Source organism: Penicillium citrinum (genome assembly GCF_028827155.1).
Source record: "Penicillium citrinum strain IBT 23319 chromosome Unknown utg000003l:1.0-4596430.0:1.0-4598250.0, whole genome shotgun sequence".
Lineage (NCBI taxonomy): Eukaryota > Fungi > Ascomycota > Eurotiomycetes > Eurotiales > Aspergillaceae > Penicillium > Penicillium citrinum.
The window spans coordinates 2,894,290-2,911,130 of NW_026622688.1; the positions used below are offsets into that span (position 1 = coordinate 2,894,290).

The window sequence follows — 16,841 nt, forward strand, 5'->3', positions numbered from 1 at the left end:
TAGGTCTTACTCGTATGGTATATTGTGAACTTGAGAATACCAATGTAATCCCATAAAGTCATAAAACATTTCCAAGGTAGAAGGTGAGACCTACTAAGCGACAAATTGCGATGTTCATCTCGTTCAATTGTTGGGACCTGCTCATGAACCGACGGGTTGAGGTGCGTAGCAACTCCTGTAAGCGAACTATTACAACTAGCAACTAGCTACTAGCTAGTGGTAAATGGTACATTAATCAATAACATCGGAATAAATACAAGCAATCTTCGCTTTATTTCATGTGGGCCAATTGGACACCAGAGCTAGCCAGTATCTATCTATAATACAAATTCACCAACACCCTAAACGCCACACACAGCGGTATAGAGGAAGCCATGCTGTAAAAGCAAATGAAAACAAAAGTGGTATCAGGCAGAAAGATTCCCGTGGGACCAGGGAGAGTGCAAGTAAAGAATATATGCAAAATTCCGACACGATGATGTTTACCAAAAGTTGAAATTGAATTGATCCTCCTCATTCTCTTGGCCCTTACCATGAGTGAGTTTCCCAAACTGATTGTAAACAGGTTCATCAGGATCGCCATTCTCCTTCGACCAAAGACCCAGATCATCGTCGAATAGGTCACGTTCCTGTCCCTCGCAGACTTCAGAAAGTGTGATCCAATTTGCATCGTCGGTCCAGAGTCCACCTTTACCACCGCGCATATCCCACCAGTCCTGTCCGCCCAGAAGTGAGGATTGTGCTGCCTCGAAACCCTGTGATGAACGGACGTATTTCCGAAGTAAAGCTCGGCCCCAGGGGAAGAACCACATCTTTTCCCACCATGCATTGCGTAATTTCGAGTCACCGTTCATATGTGCGAGAACGGGGACGGATGCGGAGTGTGGGTTTGTCATTAGTGGAAGAGTACTCCAGGTATGATCGTGCATACTTGGTAACTTGTCCAAGGTGGAATTCCATTCCGGGCCTGAAGTTTGTTGTTTGGCGAGGCGGCTTTGGTTGAAAGGGTTGGGTAGAGCTGCGATATCAGGTGGGAGGAGCATACGTGTTTCTCGTGGAACGCCGAATTGGGCTTGGAGCATAGATGATTTGGTGATGTTGCCGAATTTATGCCATTCAACGTCTGCTCGAGACATATGTTGGTTGAAGAATAGTTCGGACTTATAATCAACACCAATACCATACTCGTAGCGATGGCCTGTCTCCAGTCGAACACTGATCCCGGTCAGGTTGCTTGCATCTGAGATTCCAATCATATTGTACAGCCACTCTTTAGCTCCATTGATAGTGCGTCGACGCTCCAACTCTCGTACGACTTCTTGACGACCGTACATTTGCGTTAGAGCCTGATAGTCACCATGCTTCTTGTGACGCTGCTCAACCACATGCAGAACTTCATCGTAGATGAGCTTTAGATCAGCAGCCTGACCAATCACCGCACCGGGGTTCAAATAGCGAGGGCGGTTCTTATGTCCATCTGGATAGATATCTGTCTTCCAGCCATATACATCTGGGGGTAGGGAAGACTCCGGGACAGAGACACAGCCGGGATCATCTTTCAAATCGCCGTAACAGATCTTGCTAGCACCAAATAGGACCCTCTGAGAATATTTCTGTACAAGGCTCGGAGAAGCACCCGTCTTCGAAGGTGATACCATCGCAGTTCCATACTTCTTCTGCAACTTTTGATTATTCTTGCGCAAGATCTCTTGGAAACGCTTGACGAGAACCTGAGGCGGTAATTGAAAGAAGGTATCCAGAGCATCCACAATCAACACAAAATCATGTCCCTTCACGGTTCTGCTATCACGGAGATAATTGCGCACGCGAGTGATGCGCTGTACCATGCGCTCAAAGTCGGTCGCACCAGGCTTGTCGTGCCCATAACCTATAACTGTCGGAGGTGGGTATCCCAATATCATAGCTGACGTTAGTGTTCGACAAGTACCACGCGAGCCCTTGGTGGCGGGCACCAGAAGGTGTAGATGTGGATTTGTCTTTTCGAGATCATGAGGGAGGCTTTCGTTAATTGTGATTCCTGAACGATGAGGAAGAACGACCTGCGCATCTTCCGGGCGCTCGATGAAAGGGTGTCGGGATGGAAATTTGGTCCAGAAGTCGGGATCTGATTTCTAGACAAAGAAAAAGACGTGCGTTAGCGTTGGCCGTTATTTGCGCGGGAGTAATTCGCCGCAGTGATGAATATCAACCAATCGATTGGAGATTTGCATTTGAATCACTGCAGATCTATAGATCGATGAAGATATAACTTGTTTTACTCACTCTTGACGAGAATGAGAGCATCCATAGAAAGAGAAGAAAAGCAATACCAGAGAAGACTATGGTTTTAGCCCTCTGTGTTCGGGGACGAAAGTGATAGACCTGCCACAGAAAGGTGGATGCCGATGATTTAGGCTCACCGAACTGTGGCGAGGGATTGAATGAGGCCATGTCTCAATGATTGACCTCAAATTGAGTGGATGGAAGAAGCGGACATTGCTGAGAGAGCTGAGATGTGTTTGAAACAGAGAAGTGCCACGCGGGAAGTACGCAATTCGAGGGGAGATTGAGGACGGACCCGCGGTTACGCATTCAGTCAGGGATCGGCGCCCGTTTGCAGTACACAATATTCATGAGTATATAGTGTATCTATGTATTTATATCTATTTACTCAGTATAATCAGTGATCATATAGTGCAGTTATATTGTATACGCTAAATGCTAATGAGGATATTCATCCCATCTACTCCAGATATATCTCCTCGCGCAATCGCTGCAGATTGCGGAATAAGCCTCCTCCAGGTCCTCCACTGTCACTATCACGTCTCTGTTCGGATCGCGATTTAGGCCCACGCTGACTTTGCTCAGTCATAGTCTGTTGATGATCCAAAATCCGCCGACGCTCCTCCACGATCCTCTCCAATGTATCCACGAATCGTTGTCGCGCCTTATCTTCCGCAGACCCTTTCCACACCGTCGCCAATGTTCGTAAAGCTTCAACACGACGAGTAGCAGCTTCCAGCCCTGTCCGTCCACCCCCATCACTCTCTAGTAATTGCGAGATCTCATTGCGCAGCTTCTTCATCGTTTCCTGGCCCTTCTCTTCTTGGTCATGACCTCCTGCCGTCAAATCGGGTCCGGAGACAGAGATAAAAGATGAGGAAAATGAGATTTCAGAGGGAGGTAATGGCCACTCCATCGCATCGCCGAATGTTTGAACAACATCTTCCAGGCGTGACCGGACCTGGCTGAGTGTGCGGAGATTCGTAATATATTCGGGGTCTGTTGTTGTCGCACTTGTCTGCTGTGTGTCCGTAGTATTCTTAGCCTCGGGCTGAGCTTCTTCTGTTGCTGCTGTCGTCGTCGCCGCCACTGCCGCATCCTCCTCGTTCTCTATCTTCCGAGTAGCAGAGGATTCCGTCGAAGACCTTGGAACAAATTTAGAAATATCATCACGCAATACATCCGTGAGAGTTTCCGACAAGCCAATAGTCTCTCCCCGGAGAACCTCCACTTCGTAAGCTAATCTTCCACCACTGCGGAGGATTTCATCGCTGAGTTGGGAGAGTGTGCTGGAGAGGCGCACATTCTGGGCGCTGATCTGCGAGAGAAGTGACTGAACTTGCGCGGACAGCTCAGTCAGGGGGACAGAGCCGGGTGCTCGGGAGGCATTTGGTTGCAAAGACGCTACCGTCAACGGGGAAAGGGACTCATTGAGAAACTCAGCGGGGTCGAAGTTTGGGTCGGCGAAGTTGGGAGTTGTGTCGGTTGGGGGGGGGTTGGATTGGGGGATTTGATGGCTGATCTTGCGGTCTGGGAGGCCATGGACGAATTGTGAAAGTTTCAAAGTGGCCGAGAATAAATTGAATAAAGTGTACCGGATTTAAAGGCGAGGTCGAAGAAACGCGAAGATGTCTGGAACTTTGAATTGTCAACTTGATCTTCTCCCTGGGTGGTTGTCCTCCACCTTCTCCAAGGCGGTGACCCCGACGAAGTTGATGGAGCTCCGCGATTTTTCTCTGAAGAGGGAGTTGAGAATGAAATCAGGGAGAAAGACATATGTCTACTGCTAATCACACATGGAAACTATGATATTGCGCAAGTTGATCTTAGTAGAACAAATCTAATACGAGCATGCAACAAATATCAAAGAAAGCTGTGAATTTGGATTCATTAAAGTATGGACATCAATATAGCCATGTGATAAAACACAAAACTGATAGGGGTAATCATAAAGTAAAAAAGAAGGTGGGTATCTCCATGGACCCATTCGCGTCCAGCAATATTACAGATCATTGAAACCCCCAAGCGGTTTGCCCGACAGCTCATTGACATCGAGTCTCGCCGCCGGATCTCAAATCCCAAGGAAGCAAGATAAATCACAATTTGAAGGTAAAAGTCATATCTTCATGCGAGCGTGGTGGTCGAGTAAAGACTCGTTTACCGAATTGATGGCGTGTTATTTTGGATCGAGCCTTAGATGTCCTCAACCACACGAGCGTTCATGGCGCGTTGGAAACCATCATCAGGAATGCCGGTTTGCTGCTGGAGACCATGGCTGCTCGGTCCCTCGCCTGCGTTGTCGGCAGCGGCTAATTGCTGGTTCATAGTTTGATTGACGGCAGGTAAGAAGATGACCTTGCTGTTGGCAGTCTTGGCCATCGCTTGCATAGCTTCGAGGTAGCGGATTTGCATGGCAGGAGCAGAAGAAAGAATATCGGCAGCCTGGCGCATCAACTTGGCCGACTCGACCTCAGCGCGAGCTGCAATGACCTTACTTTCACCGATACGCTTCGACTGGGCAGCCATGGAGAGCGAATCCTGGAGATCATTGCTGAAGATGATATCCTTGATGAGCATGGACTCTACTTGAACACCCCATCCGGCAGCGACTTCTTCGATTATCTCGGATGTTGACTGCGCGATCTCCTCACGGCGCTCAATCACGTCTTGCAGGACGCGCGCTCCAATGACATGACGCAGGGTTGTCTGGGTACGCTCGACAAGAGCTTGCTTCACGTTGGAGATACCGAAGGCGGCCTTGTGGGGCGAAGTAACTTGGTAGTAAATGACCGAGGTAAGGTTCAGAGTAACGTTGTCCTTGGTCATGCAAACTTGGCGTGGAACCTCGACGATTTGAATCTTGACATCGACAGTTGTAAGATGCTCACTGAGCGGGTTGACCTTGACCAGACCGGGATCGACGGAACGCTCGAAACTAAAGATATTCTGTCAGCTGGGCTTCCGAGAGGGAGTGTATGAGATGGCAGGGAGCACAAACCGTCCGAATCGTGAAACTAGACCAACTTCACCCTGATCAACGGGCTTGAAGGGGTTGGGGCAGCAGATGCAGCATGGAATGGCTCCACAGAAACCGATACATTCACCAAGACTGTGAACTAGAAGACGGAAGTTGACATGTTAGATCAGAATAGTTAGATACGACGACCGCCCCGCGTATACGAGGGCGGACAAAGACTCAGCGCGACATACTTAACTGCGCGTACCATCCGTGGGCATCAGGATTATCATCGTTATGATCGATCTTGGAAGCGTATTTAGGCTGTAGATCCTGTAGTCGGGCAGGCTGGACTTTGACCAGGCCATGCTCATCGCGACGTGATGACGACTGAGGTTCCTGAACAGGAGCCTTGCCGGAGCTTGCACCATTAACTGACATGGTGATAGTAAATAATGGAGATTCGACGGGGGAATGGAGAGTTGAAAAGTTTCAAATGGAAAATGTAGGGAAGAGAAAGAGGGAGGGGAAGGAGTTTAAATACGACCATTCCTTTTCATCACTTCATTACCAACTACCAACACTACAGCAACTTAACTCCTGTCCCCCATGGACAACAGCAACAGCAACATCCGATCAGCTTTCTCCGCAGTGGGGCAAAAACCCTGGATTCAACTCGCCTTGTGAGGCGCTTCGTCTCTAAGCCATGATGGATCATGGCTATGTTACCGGGCGCAGAAGCTCATCCACTGGGTGAACTCCACCATTCAACTCTATCAAAGGCGAAACTCATCACGGATTGGATCATTCAGTGCCGACTATCCGATTCAAGAACAATGATGGCTCGACTTTTGGTAGTACTTACTCTTTTTCTTGGTTTCTCTTGGTTTATCTGGGCAACTTCCAATACGAGAACGAAGGAACACGAGTTAACTGCTGGTATGTGTCGATGGACACAAATGAGTGTCGGCTATACCCATACAGTATGCCGAGATGTACTATATGTCACGATGTAATCCTTCCATTCTCATTCCTGGATTCTTCTCGATACTCAAGGTATCATTCGATATCGTTGTACATGCAGTACATATCAGTCCCTGCTGGAATGTATCCCTTTCACATCGGTTGGCAGACTCATTCTCACTGGGCAATCGTCATTCCACATGTGAGGCCCACCCTTTTCCAGATGTTTTCTAGCGTCCCCAGTAAAATACTTGGGCTCTCGCACTTCCAAAGAGCTCTGTGGAACTCAGGGGCTGCCAAGACGGTGATCAAATCCAGCAAGGCTGATTCTCATCCTCGAGAGCCGCAGTGTACTTCGTATTGTTGGCGTCAATGTGATCCGAGATTTCAAGCATTGACCATCTGCTGCGCCTGAATATAGAGAAAGGATTAATCGTGGGATCGAGACTAGCTAATATCTGAGAAGACCCTTGAGGCTATGTGGGAAGACTTGATTTTGATCGTATTCATCCTTTGCATCGCTGGCTTGGCCTGTGGCCCCCAATCTGCTGATCGCCTGATCGCGGGTTGTTCGGGGCAGTGCCCGATGAAAAGATGAGGATGAAAGGAGAAGAGCAAATGGTGTACGGGGTATAACGACATTGAGTTATTCTTCACTACTAGTTATGTATGTTGGTATTCATTATTGCAGCACATTAACGTATTCCCATCACGAGTGAAAAGCACCCGACAACACCACCTAGTGTTATACTAAATATGATTCTTCAAATAATGGTATATCAATAACGAGAAGATATTATTATGATTGCTATCTCGCATTTAGTTCATCAAATTATAACTCCCCGGCACCTACATTGGTGAAACGATTTTAAACGATAAACCAAAATATTCAGATAATAATGGATCACTGATGATACCTCTCACAGGTTTGGTACTACCATTGCACTTGGATCAAGCGACAGAAAGATATGTTATGTATAAAGCTATTACCTATTTAGAATGCGAAATGTCTACTACCTAGCAGACATTTTCGCATGCTAAACCGCGTTGCCAATCGATAGAATCATTGTCTCAGACCTCTGAGTGGACTAAGTACTCCGTAGGTATGGAATACTTAGTACGCCGCACTAGATTACGAAAAGCTCAGAGGGTATGAACTGACAGCTAAAAAAAATGGACTATCAGGGGTATTAATTTCTCTGTGCTAATCAAATCAACTGAAATCCCCAAAATACTCCGATATCGATACTCAATTCCCCTTTCGATTCGTCATGAAATCGCCCGAAAGTCCACGTTGCTGACGCCATCAGACTCCAACTTCACGTCTTGCTGCACGCCATTCTCTTGTGATCGCGGGGTTGAAGAAGAAAAAAAAAAAAGACAGAATATGTAATGAGGGGAAGGTCTCAATTTGAAATAATTTTTTTTTGAAATAGATCCCTTGTGGTTTTTGCTTTGAAGATATCAATCTTTCCAGACAGTATCGAGTATCGCATCATGGGCTCTACAGAGAAAAAGCAGCTTATCATCAATGCATTCGCTATGCATTCCCCCGCACACCTGAATCCAGGTCTTTTCCGCTATCCAACAGATAAAGGCTCGGAATACAAGGACATCAAGCATTGGATTTCACTTGCCAAAAAGCTAGAAGATGCCAAATTCCACGCTATCTTCTTCGCCGATGTCCTGGGAGGCTACGATGTCTACAAAGGTCCGGCCAATCTGGATCCCACCATTCCCGCCGGTGCCCAATTTCCAATCAATGACCCCCTGTATAGCATTCCCGCCATGGCAGCTTCAACGGAGAGTATTGGTTTCGGGGTGACCGCTTCGACCACTTATGATTCCCCCTACGCCCTTGCCCGCCGCTTCTCGACCGTCGACCATCTCAGTAATGGTCGGGTCGGCTGGAACATTGTAACCTCATATCTGGATTCGGCAGCCCGGAATTTCGGTTTAGATACCCAGGTCGAGCACGACGAGCGGTATCGCATTGCAGACGAATACCTCGATGTCACCTATAAACTTTGGGAAGCATCGTGGAGAGACGATGCGGTGACATGGAGACAGGAGGCTTCGAAGAATGGACCGCCAAAGGGGACGCTGGGAAATTATGCCAATCCACGTGCCGTGCGTCAGATTAATCACAAGGGGAAATACTTCCAGGTCCCTGGCCCTCACCTTTGTGAACCTAGCCCCCAGCGCACGCCATTTATCCTTCAAGCTGGAACATCGACTGCTGGAAAAGCGTTTGCGGCGAAGCATGCGGAAGCTGTCTTCCTTCATGCGCAAAAGCCAGAGCTAGTCCGTCCCTCGGTAGAGAGCATTCGCCAACAGGCGGCTGATCTAGGCCGAAATCCGCAAGACATTAAGATCATCGCTGGAGCGTTGGTCATTGTTGCCGAGACCGACGAAGAGGCTCAAGCTAAGTTCGAAGATCTCAAGGGATATGGTGACCGGGAAGGTGCTCTGGCTTTGTTTGGTGGTTGGACGGGGTATGATCTGTCGACCTATACCGATGATCAGGACTTCCGATTCGTGGAGCAGCCCGCTGTTCGCAGTATGGTCAATCACTGGGCAAGCACGGTACCTGGTACCGAGGGTCAGAAATGGGATAAGAAAACCATTGCAGACTATTTGACACTGGGTGGTAATGGAGTGAAGATCATTGGTAGTGTCAAGACAGTCGCGGATGAATTGGAGCGATGGGTTTCCGTTGGTGATGTCGACGGTTTCAATCTCAGCTATGCTAGTATTCCTGATACCTTTGACGATGTTATTCGTCTCTTGCTTCCAGAGCTGCAACGTCGTGGTCTTTTCTGGTCGGATTATGCTGTTAAGGGAGGGACTTTCCGTGAGAATGTGTATGGGAAGAAGGGCCAGGCAAGACTTCCTGATTCTCACCCTGGAGCTAAGTACTTCTGGCGAGAAGGCGAGGAGGTACCTCCTTACAGTCTGGAAGAGTCTCAATGAGTGTATTTCAGTACAGTATAAGTAGTAGTCGAAAACCTAAAAAATACAATTCAAATATGATTGAAAAGCAAATGAAGAAAGATTCAAGTCCTGGAATGTATACAATAGGGCACTAGTCCTAACTTACGGCCCATGGACTATTCATTAAGACAAGAGGGTTGATAGCAAGCTCATTCATCTTGTAATTCATATAACAATTAACATTATACATCCCACCATCCCTCAAGATGGCTCTTCAAGTCAATATCCTCCGGAAGCTTCAAATGCGGCGTCAGATTAGCCTCGGGATCCAACTCCCTCGAAGTCCAACCATTCCCAAAATACGCAAATCGATTCCCACTTCCATTAATATAGGTATAATCCCAATCCTCCCAACGAGGATCTCGACGAATATAATTTGCATGGGACGCACTCCCAGGGAATAATCCATGAATACGTCCTCCAGGATTACCGCCGTTATACCAAGAACTGCAATTTTCAGACCAAACAGTGCGCGGATAAAATTTGTCACAGTATTCGACGAAGTCATCAGTCGCCTGCTTCGAAGGGACAATAGATTTGATTCCCTGGCTGCGAATCTTCCGAATCACCTTTGCAATGTAGGTGATTTGGTTTTCCATACTGTTCGGCACTGTTCCACTGTGTCCTGAAGCATACGGTCCACCGAGCCAGAGCAAGTTTGGGAATCCTGGAGTTGCAAAGCCGAGATAACTATACGGAAATCCGAAAATACCGTCCTTTTTCCATGCATATTTTAGGTCGATTCCATTAGCGATGATAGAGAATGGAGGTGCATGGTCGACATTCGCGCCAGTCGCACAAATGGTTATATCAACAGGTCTTTCGGTGCCATCTTCGGTGACTATGCCTGTCTCTGTAAACCTTTGAATCCGTGTCCGGATATAACTGACATTCTCTTTTGTGAGAGCTTCGAGGTACCCAGGTCCAGGGGTAGGACGACGACAATTTGGCGGGAAATCTGGGAGGATCTGGTCACCTAGCTCTGGTTTCTGTGAGACTCGGTGAAGCATGATCTCGGTCCATTTCTCTTTCAGTTCTCGATTCTCGACTGTATCCTTGAAGATAGCACCGAATCGCTGGAAGAAACCCTTCTCGACTCCTGTACGGTACTCCAAATAGGTTTGGGGGTCTTTAAACGTTTCCCGTAATGACTCTGGGATAATATTTGGCTCCAATCGACGAACTCCCGCGCTTCCACTGCTGAATGAATCGGCGATCCATGTTGGATTCCGTGCATAGTGGTCGACGTGGCTTGCAATTGGCTGAATCGAAGGGAGAACTTGCAATCCGGAAGCACCATTTCCAATAAGAGCGATTCTCTTCCCTTTCAAATCAAGGGAATGATCCCAGTTCGAAGAATGGAAGAGCGCCCCTTTATATTCTTTGATTCCTTGGTAATCTGGAAGCGCCCAGGCATTGAAATGACCTATCGCATTGATGAGGATATCTAATTTCTCTTCGTATATCTGACGATGGGCGAATTGATTAGATGATATTCCTTGCGTGGACCTTTCAAGATTTATAAATTCTAGCATCTTACCTTCTCTGAACCATCGAGATATGCAATAGTGACCAGCCATTTACCTTCTTCTTCAAGCCACTCTGCCCTTTGTACTTGCTGTCGTGCTCGAAGATATTGGTATACATTATGCTTCCGCGCAACTCCCTGCCAGTAATCTCTGATCTCGGCTCCCTGGGCAAATTCTTCAGACCATTGAGTATTGGGTTCAAAGCCAGATTGATACGCATGGGCGGGGATATCACATCGAACGCCAGGATATGTGTTCTCAAACCATGTGCCTCCCTGAAATCGAGTTAGTTGTGTGCTTTGAGAAAAGATAGAGAAGGGAAGCTGTTATCAGAACTTACAACATCGGCATTTTTGTCGTAAATGCGTAGATCAAGCCCTGGAAGCTTTGCCGGTAAAAGAGCACCAGCAGTGATTCCGGTCAGACCTGCCCCGATGATTCCAACCTTTACAGGCCGCAATGTATCAACCGGATGCTCCTCTAGCTGGAATACATTCGGCACTGGATGTTCCGAGTCAATATCTTCTTTAACCGTAATAGTAGAAGTTGCTCCCGTCAAATCCGACGGGCCTTTGATTGACTCGACTTTCGAAATCGATGGCAAAGTCAAAGCTTCCAGATTAGCTAATTGAGTCATGGTGCACTAGATTCCAAATGAAAATGGCTTATTTGGACCCTGTGTACGCTACCTCGGCGCTCTACATTGGGGTTCTCCATCTTTAATGTATAGGCGAAGGGAACCCCACAAGTCCTTGCACGCCATTCGGAACATTTCACACGTCAGGTATTCTGAGATCAAATCTCTCCATTAGTAGAAATGAGTAATACATGCGCCGCGTTGAATCGCGGATGCTTTGCTCATGTGGGTTGATTGGTTTGGCGTGACTAACACCATCGGCTTGGGCGATGGCGCAAATTCATTTGGGGTATTCTTCGTCAACACCATCAACCCCACTCAAAACGCAATTCAGGACTTGACGAATCACTCTGGTAGTCAATAAACGTCCGTCTTGACTCGATATCTTTTAATGTTTTTCTCGGGGATGCGGGGAATTGCTATGTTCTCGGCCGACTGCTGGATAGTACCAGATTCTCTGTTACATACTACGTAGAGGTTTGCTTGTTTCTCTTTTTTGCTTTTTCTGGATACCGTGGCCAGAGCTTCAACACTCCTGGCTACCTTAAATTGACGTATGTATATTGGTTTTGCAATTACAGGGTAAGTTTTCGAAAAAAAATCCAATCTTAATGATGTATACGATTAGTTATGCATGCTCGATTGCTGAGAGGTACCTAGATAGTAGTCGCTAAAATACATCCAGGGATGATACTATGACTACTCAACCCTATTATTCTGATTTTGAGTCCTTCACTATCTAGACACATATGACTCTCGTTATCAGATTGATTCCATAAAATCAATTCGGGCTTTTCTTCATTGCAGATCACTTTCTATCAAACGAATGACAGTTTTCAGCCAGAGAAAAGGTATTTTCAACCATTTGGGAATAACTATATATGATAAATATATTGCTCTTGTATTCTTTTTATTTTCCAGAAAATTTTGGAGAGCAATTGAGCTACTAGGCTCCCATGCAATTGCTTTACGATGCAGTCAGATTACTAGCACTAGCACACAGTGATAAGATGACTCACAGGCTAATCCCGAGGCCTTCTCATCTATCTAGCTCAGCGGATAACCATACTTCTTGAGCTGAATTGAGTATTTATCAACAGCTGGGTATTTTCATCTTTGCTTGGAACTTCTCTTTCTATCCACTGTCCATTACTCAACCCATCGCATCATGTCGTGTACCCCGCCCACGGCATCAATTGCCCCACGAACTTGGAACAGAGACAACAGCGACTTTTTCATCTCAACAGATCCATCTCTTCTCTCAATCGAGGCAGTAAATGCTGCATATGCACGAGACTTTCTCTACTGGGTCAAACCATTTGCAGAGGATGTTCTCCGCCAAATGCTTTATGGCTCTATGAGCTTCGGCGTCTACAAGCGAAAATCCAGTCCAGAGTCACAGCGTGAGCCTGAAACTCCTTCCGCAGATGATACGGAACAAATTGGATTAGCGCGTATGGTTACCGATGGTGTGACCTTTGGTTACCTGACAGATGTCTATGTTCTACCTGAGTACCAAGGGCATGGGCTTGGTCGATGGCTTATCGAGTGTGTATCTGAGGTTTTTTCAAAAGAAAATATGCCATATCTTCGGCGTAATATGTTGCTCACTTCAAATGACGAAATGCAACAATTTTATGCTAAGATAATGGGTATGAAGATGGTAGGGCACGAGGAGCGCAAAGATATTGGAGCAAATTTGGTCTTTATGTGCGCCAGACCGGGTGCTGATTCAACTCCTTCGAATAATTTGGAGTGAGGAGTTTGCTGCTCGTTCATTTCGTTTATTTTTTTACTGCTGAATTGTTTTATCGTCCTTCAAAATAAATAGATAGATTGTTCAGTCTTCTCGAATGCTTTCCATTACCACGGCAATTTCAGAGGAGTGGATAAGTCTTTTCCGAGAACATCCTCGGCAGTTCCAATATCTCTATTGATCTCAATTAGCTTCTCGATGAATCCTTGATGTGAGAGGTATGATAAGGAATAGTACTTACGCCGGTCCTCTCGGGGCCCAGTACTCGCCCGTCTTACTGATGTCAAAATCGTCAATGAAAGATGCGAGTGATTGGGCCGCTTCGTCCGGCGTAACAGCTATCGAGTTGATCATAGTCTCAGTATGCTTTGATAACTTCCTCGTAATTGCACACATTATCAGACGAGCTACTTACCTCCGCCGGCATCCCAATATTTATCAAATCCAACGCTTTTGGTCATTTCTGTCCGCATGAACCCTGGGTGCACTAGACCAACCGCGATACCTTGAGGCTTGAGATCCAGGCTGAGAAGTTTTCCAACCATATTCAATGCAGCTTTGCTGGCGTGATGACCAAAATTCCCACCACCCTCTTTCTCGTGCCGAAGAGTGATACTACCACTCTCACTGCTGACAAGAATGACTTTGCTCCCTTCTCCCAAGACACCAGATTTCACCAAGTGGTGAACCACAAAGACGGGCCCGATTGCCGAAGTCGTATACATCTGGACCTGTTTGTCCCAATCGGGCTTGTCAAAGGTCTCGAAGCCAAAGTAGCCAGCCGAGATGATTGCAGTAGAAATCTTCGTCGACTGTGGAAGCCCTTTGACGATCTTTTCGCCTACATCTGGCTTCGATATATCGACTCCAGTGATCCAATGGATCTTCGAATCCTGAGGTGGGTGGGCGGATCTCGTGGTGCCAAAGACATGGTTGGATGGCTTGCGTGAATATAGAGCTCCAAGGGAAGCTCCAAGTCCACGCGTGGCGCCAACAATGAGAATATTATTGCTCATGGTTATTCTGAGTGAGCGATGAGAAAATTACTTGCTTGCTTTCAATTCGAGCGCGAGGACAAGAAATATATACGATCCTTGAAGTTGATAAGAACCTGACTCTGCACTGGCGTGATCTATCGAAATGACGTAATTATAACCGGTGATTTGCGCCGAACTTGTCGAAGTTGGCATTTACTTCCTTTTTTTTCATTCCTTTATCAGAATTGGAGTTGATGTCAAACTGCAGTTGAAAGAGCTGAGAGAATCAACTGATGTATAATGCAGATATCTCGTCTCATGCCTGGAGTCTTTCAATGACCCACTACGATCAACAGCCACTACTAACTATGTGTAGCTACAATGAACTGTAGACCAAGTTCATGGTTGCTAGGCTCTCGAACCGAATGGGACCGGGTTCTTGGGATGTGTTTCTAGATTCTTTAGTGCACTGCCCCCCAAATCGATTCGTTCTATCACTGAATTCAAGTCCACTAAGGATGAATGAGCTCCATGAAACAAACACAGCCCCGCTGCGATTATTCTCCACCTGAATTGCTGGTTCGATATGCAATAATCCATGAAGTCTTTTTATTTTGCCTGTGTGCAGTCAAGTAATACCAAACCTAGCTATTTTACTAGTCATTCATAGACTTGGAGTATCCGTCCATGTAGTATTGTTTGCTCTATTCTATATACATCAGCTCGGCGAGACTTCTGCAGACTCCACCACAAATCCTTCACAACACCAATCGCTTTTCCTTACGATAGCCTTGCTCCAGAGGAAAGACGCATCCACGGATAGTAACCAGAGAGTACAAGTATAGTTATTTCAGGATCTAAAACTGGATCCTCCCCAGATCCAGGGCTGTGTCTGGCGGCTTAGTCATAATACTCAAAGGGCGAGCCAAGCTTCTTGTTTTCTGCTTGTCGTCTGTTTCGACCTTTTTCTATTGTCGATCTTTGACAAAATCACGACTCCCTCCAGGTGTCTGCGCCAAACCTCATGCAGCTTCGAGCCCCAGCATGACTGGTTTTTCTAAACTGCTGTCAGTGACAAAGATTCGAGCTGCGATTCACCGGAGAAAGACGGGCGCCAAGGACTCGGACCGAGCTCGCGACTTACCTGGCTCGTCCTCTTCGTTAGGGTGAGTGGTGGTTTCAGCCTTTGACTCTTGTACTTGAGTATATATGTGGGAACGTTCCTTGCTAATAATATATCTCCGTATTCTTCAGTTTAAGCCATGTCGGACCTCCAATCCATTCCCCATGGGGCCTTCCAGTCGAGATCCAAATCCAAATATTTGGTTACTGCGGGACCGCCGATTATCCCCCGCTGAGATTGGTCTGTAAAGCTTTCAATGCACTGTTATCAAGACATGAACACGAGATCGTACGGCAATACCTTCGACAACGTCGTCACGGTACCCTTCCCTCACCAATTGACCATGAGCGAATCTATACGCGCAACCCGGAGGATGATGCCGTTTTGCTATCGGACCTTTTCCCACCATCCAAGAGCGCCAGGGGAGGCCATCTTTATACCTATAGATATCTCCATGGTTTGCGACAAAGGCAGAAGCAATCTACCAAGCTCTGCTCCTATCTCGCAGACCGTATCATGGACAGATTTGTCCAGACCGAGCCGATCTTCCTCAGAACCTCGTTCCCTTCAAGGAAAGCAGAAAAAACGGCTTTGACAGAGAGAGGGAAGGCTAGCATATGGTTCCATTTAGCGCCTATAGTGTAAGAACAGTAACACGAAGCAGGGGCTAATGGCCAGTCAGACTAATTCGATTCATGCCAGTCACTACATCTTGTACTACCTTGAGTCGTACATGTCTGCTCGACGAGAGCGCACCAATATGCTCCTCCGTGAATACGAGGCCGGTCGCCTCACCGTCCCGATCTCTCTCCAATCGCGTCAACGGATGTATCACGATATCCAGACACAAATCCTCCAAAAACCACCTTTCACTGATACAACGACCCTACTTGCTACTCACCACTGCATGTATTTATTGGTCTCATATATCCGTTACACTATGGGCCCCGAGACTGTGCTAGATGATTCCTGGATCAGCTCACTTCTCACGATAGCGCCGTTTGGGCGTATCGTCGAATTCTTTTCTGCTGAGATTGGGGATGGGGGTAATCAACGCCTTCAGCGAAAGGACTTTATGTATAACTTTGATCATGATATGACAGCATACAGAAAAGACCATCTCAATTCAGTCATATTTGGTCGGTCGTCAGACCAAAACATACACACCTCTGTGCGAGATGTCTGGTTCAATGCTGCCCGCGCAGAACTAGCTTCCAGACAAGCACTTCCTCATGATGTCGAGGTTGCCTGGTGTTGGAACTCTATTCCTATATTACTTGGGTGCACCGATTGTTCACCAAAAGAGGGTTGGAGAGCATGATATATTGATTTGAAGCGTTTCTTTTCTGGCGTTGGGGGCATATATACCTAGCATTTTCCCCGGGTTTTCTTCTATGTGATTCAATAACACGCGATCTGTATACGAAATAGCATCAAAATTATTCAATTCTACGTTTCAACCCTATATATAAATTCAATCGATTAAGTGACATTTCAAGCATCAGTCGATCCACGAGAATGTACCAATGTTGCCCTTCTGGGCTATGTTTGTTTAGTTTGCACAGCGCGTTCCGCGACAAAGCGCGCTTGAAGTTCATCAATAACTTCAACAATAATTCAACC

The 16,841-nt window shown here is 46.7% G+C and overlaps 8 protein-coding genes across 8 annotated transcripts; 3 read left to right on the top strand and 5 right to left on the bottom strand.

The window, feature by feature from the left end:
• Nucleotides 1–482: 482 nt before the first annotated feature.
• Nucleotides 483–2,451, bottom strand: N7469_004301 (glycosyltransferase domain-containing protein; the record flags this gene model as incomplete). The annotated part of the gene is made up of 2 exons (XM_056643221.1): nt 483–2,132; nt 2,284–2,451. 2 exons carry the CDS (start codon nt 2,449–2,451, stop codon nt 483–485), a joined length of 1,818 nt encoding a protein of 605 aa, XP_056502633.1.
• A 292-nt stretch (nt 2,452–2,743) lies between these two features.
• On the bottom strand, nt 2,744–4,059 carry N7469_004302 (uncharacterized protein; the record flags this gene model as incomplete). The annotated part of the gene is made up of 2 exons (XM_056643222.1): nt 2,744–3,813; nt 3,879–4,059. 2 exons carry the CDS (start codon nt 4,057–4,059, stop codon nt 2,744–2,746), a joined length of 1,251 nt encoding a protein of 416 aa, XP_056502634.1.
• Nucleotides 4,060–4,476: 417 nt separating this feature from the next.
• Nucleotides 4,477–5,680, bottom strand: N7469_004303 (slipin family protein; the record flags this gene model as incomplete). The annotated part of the gene is made up of 3 exons (XM_056643223.1): nt 4,477–5,218; nt 5,282–5,399; nt 5,494–5,680. The coding sequence occupies 3 exons, from the start codon at nt 5,678–5,680 to the stop codon at nt 4,477–4,479; spliced, it is 1,047 nt and encodes a 348-aa protein (XP_056502635.1).
• Nucleotides 5,681–7,699: 2,019 nt separating this feature from the next.
• N7469_004304 (LLM class flavin-dependent oxidoreductase) lies at nt 7,700–9,175 on the top strand (the record flags this gene model as incomplete). Its single annotated transcript, XM_056643224.1, has 1 exon — nt 7,700–9,175. One exon carries the CDS (start codon nt 7,700–7,702, stop codon nt 9,173–9,175), a length of 1,476 nt encoding a protein of 491 aa, XP_056502636.1.
• Nucleotides 9,176–9,378: 203 nt separating this feature from the next.
• Nucleotides 9,379–11,362, bottom strand: N7469_004305 (flavin-containing monooxygenase; the record flags this gene model as incomplete). The annotated part of the gene is made up of 3 exons (XM_056643225.1): nt 9,379–10,662; nt 10,737–11,000; nt 11,066–11,362. 3 exons carry the CDS (start codon nt 11,360–11,362, stop codon nt 9,379–9,381), a joined length of 1,845 nt encoding a protein of 614 aa, XP_056502637.1.
• A 1,168-nt stretch (nt 11,363–12,530) lies between these two features.
• Nucleotides 12,531–13,121, top strand: N7469_004306 (GNAT family N-acetyltransferase; the record flags this gene model as incomplete). Its single annotated transcript, XM_056643226.1, has 1 exon — nt 12,531–13,121. The coding sequence occupies one exon, from the start codon at nt 12,531–12,533 to the stop codon at nt 13,119–13,121; it is 591 nt and encodes a 196-aa protein (XP_056502638.1).
• Nucleotides 13,122–13,225: 104 nt separating this feature from the next.
• On the bottom strand, nt 13,226–14,134 carry N7469_004307 (oxidoreductase, short chain dehydrogenase/reductase family superfamily; the record flags this gene model as incomplete). Its single annotated transcript, XM_056643227.1, has 3 exons — nt 13,226–13,292; nt 13,360–13,456; nt 13,534–14,134. 3 exons carry the CDS (start codon nt 14,132–14,134, stop codon nt 13,226–13,228), a joined length of 765 nt encoding a protein of 254 aa, XP_056502639.1.
• A 1,005-nt stretch (nt 14,135–15,139) lies between these two features.
• On the top strand, nt 15,140–16,539 carry N7469_004308 (F-box protein; the record flags this gene model as incomplete). The annotated part of the gene is made up of 3 exons (XM_056643228.1): nt 15,140–15,261; nt 15,350–15,859; nt 15,921–16,539. The coding sequence occupies 3 exons, from the start codon at nt 15,140–15,142 to the stop codon at nt 16,537–16,539; spliced, it is 1,251 nt and encodes a 416-aa protein (XP_056502640.1).
• Between the last annotated feature and the right edge of the window lie 302 nt (nt 16,540–16,841).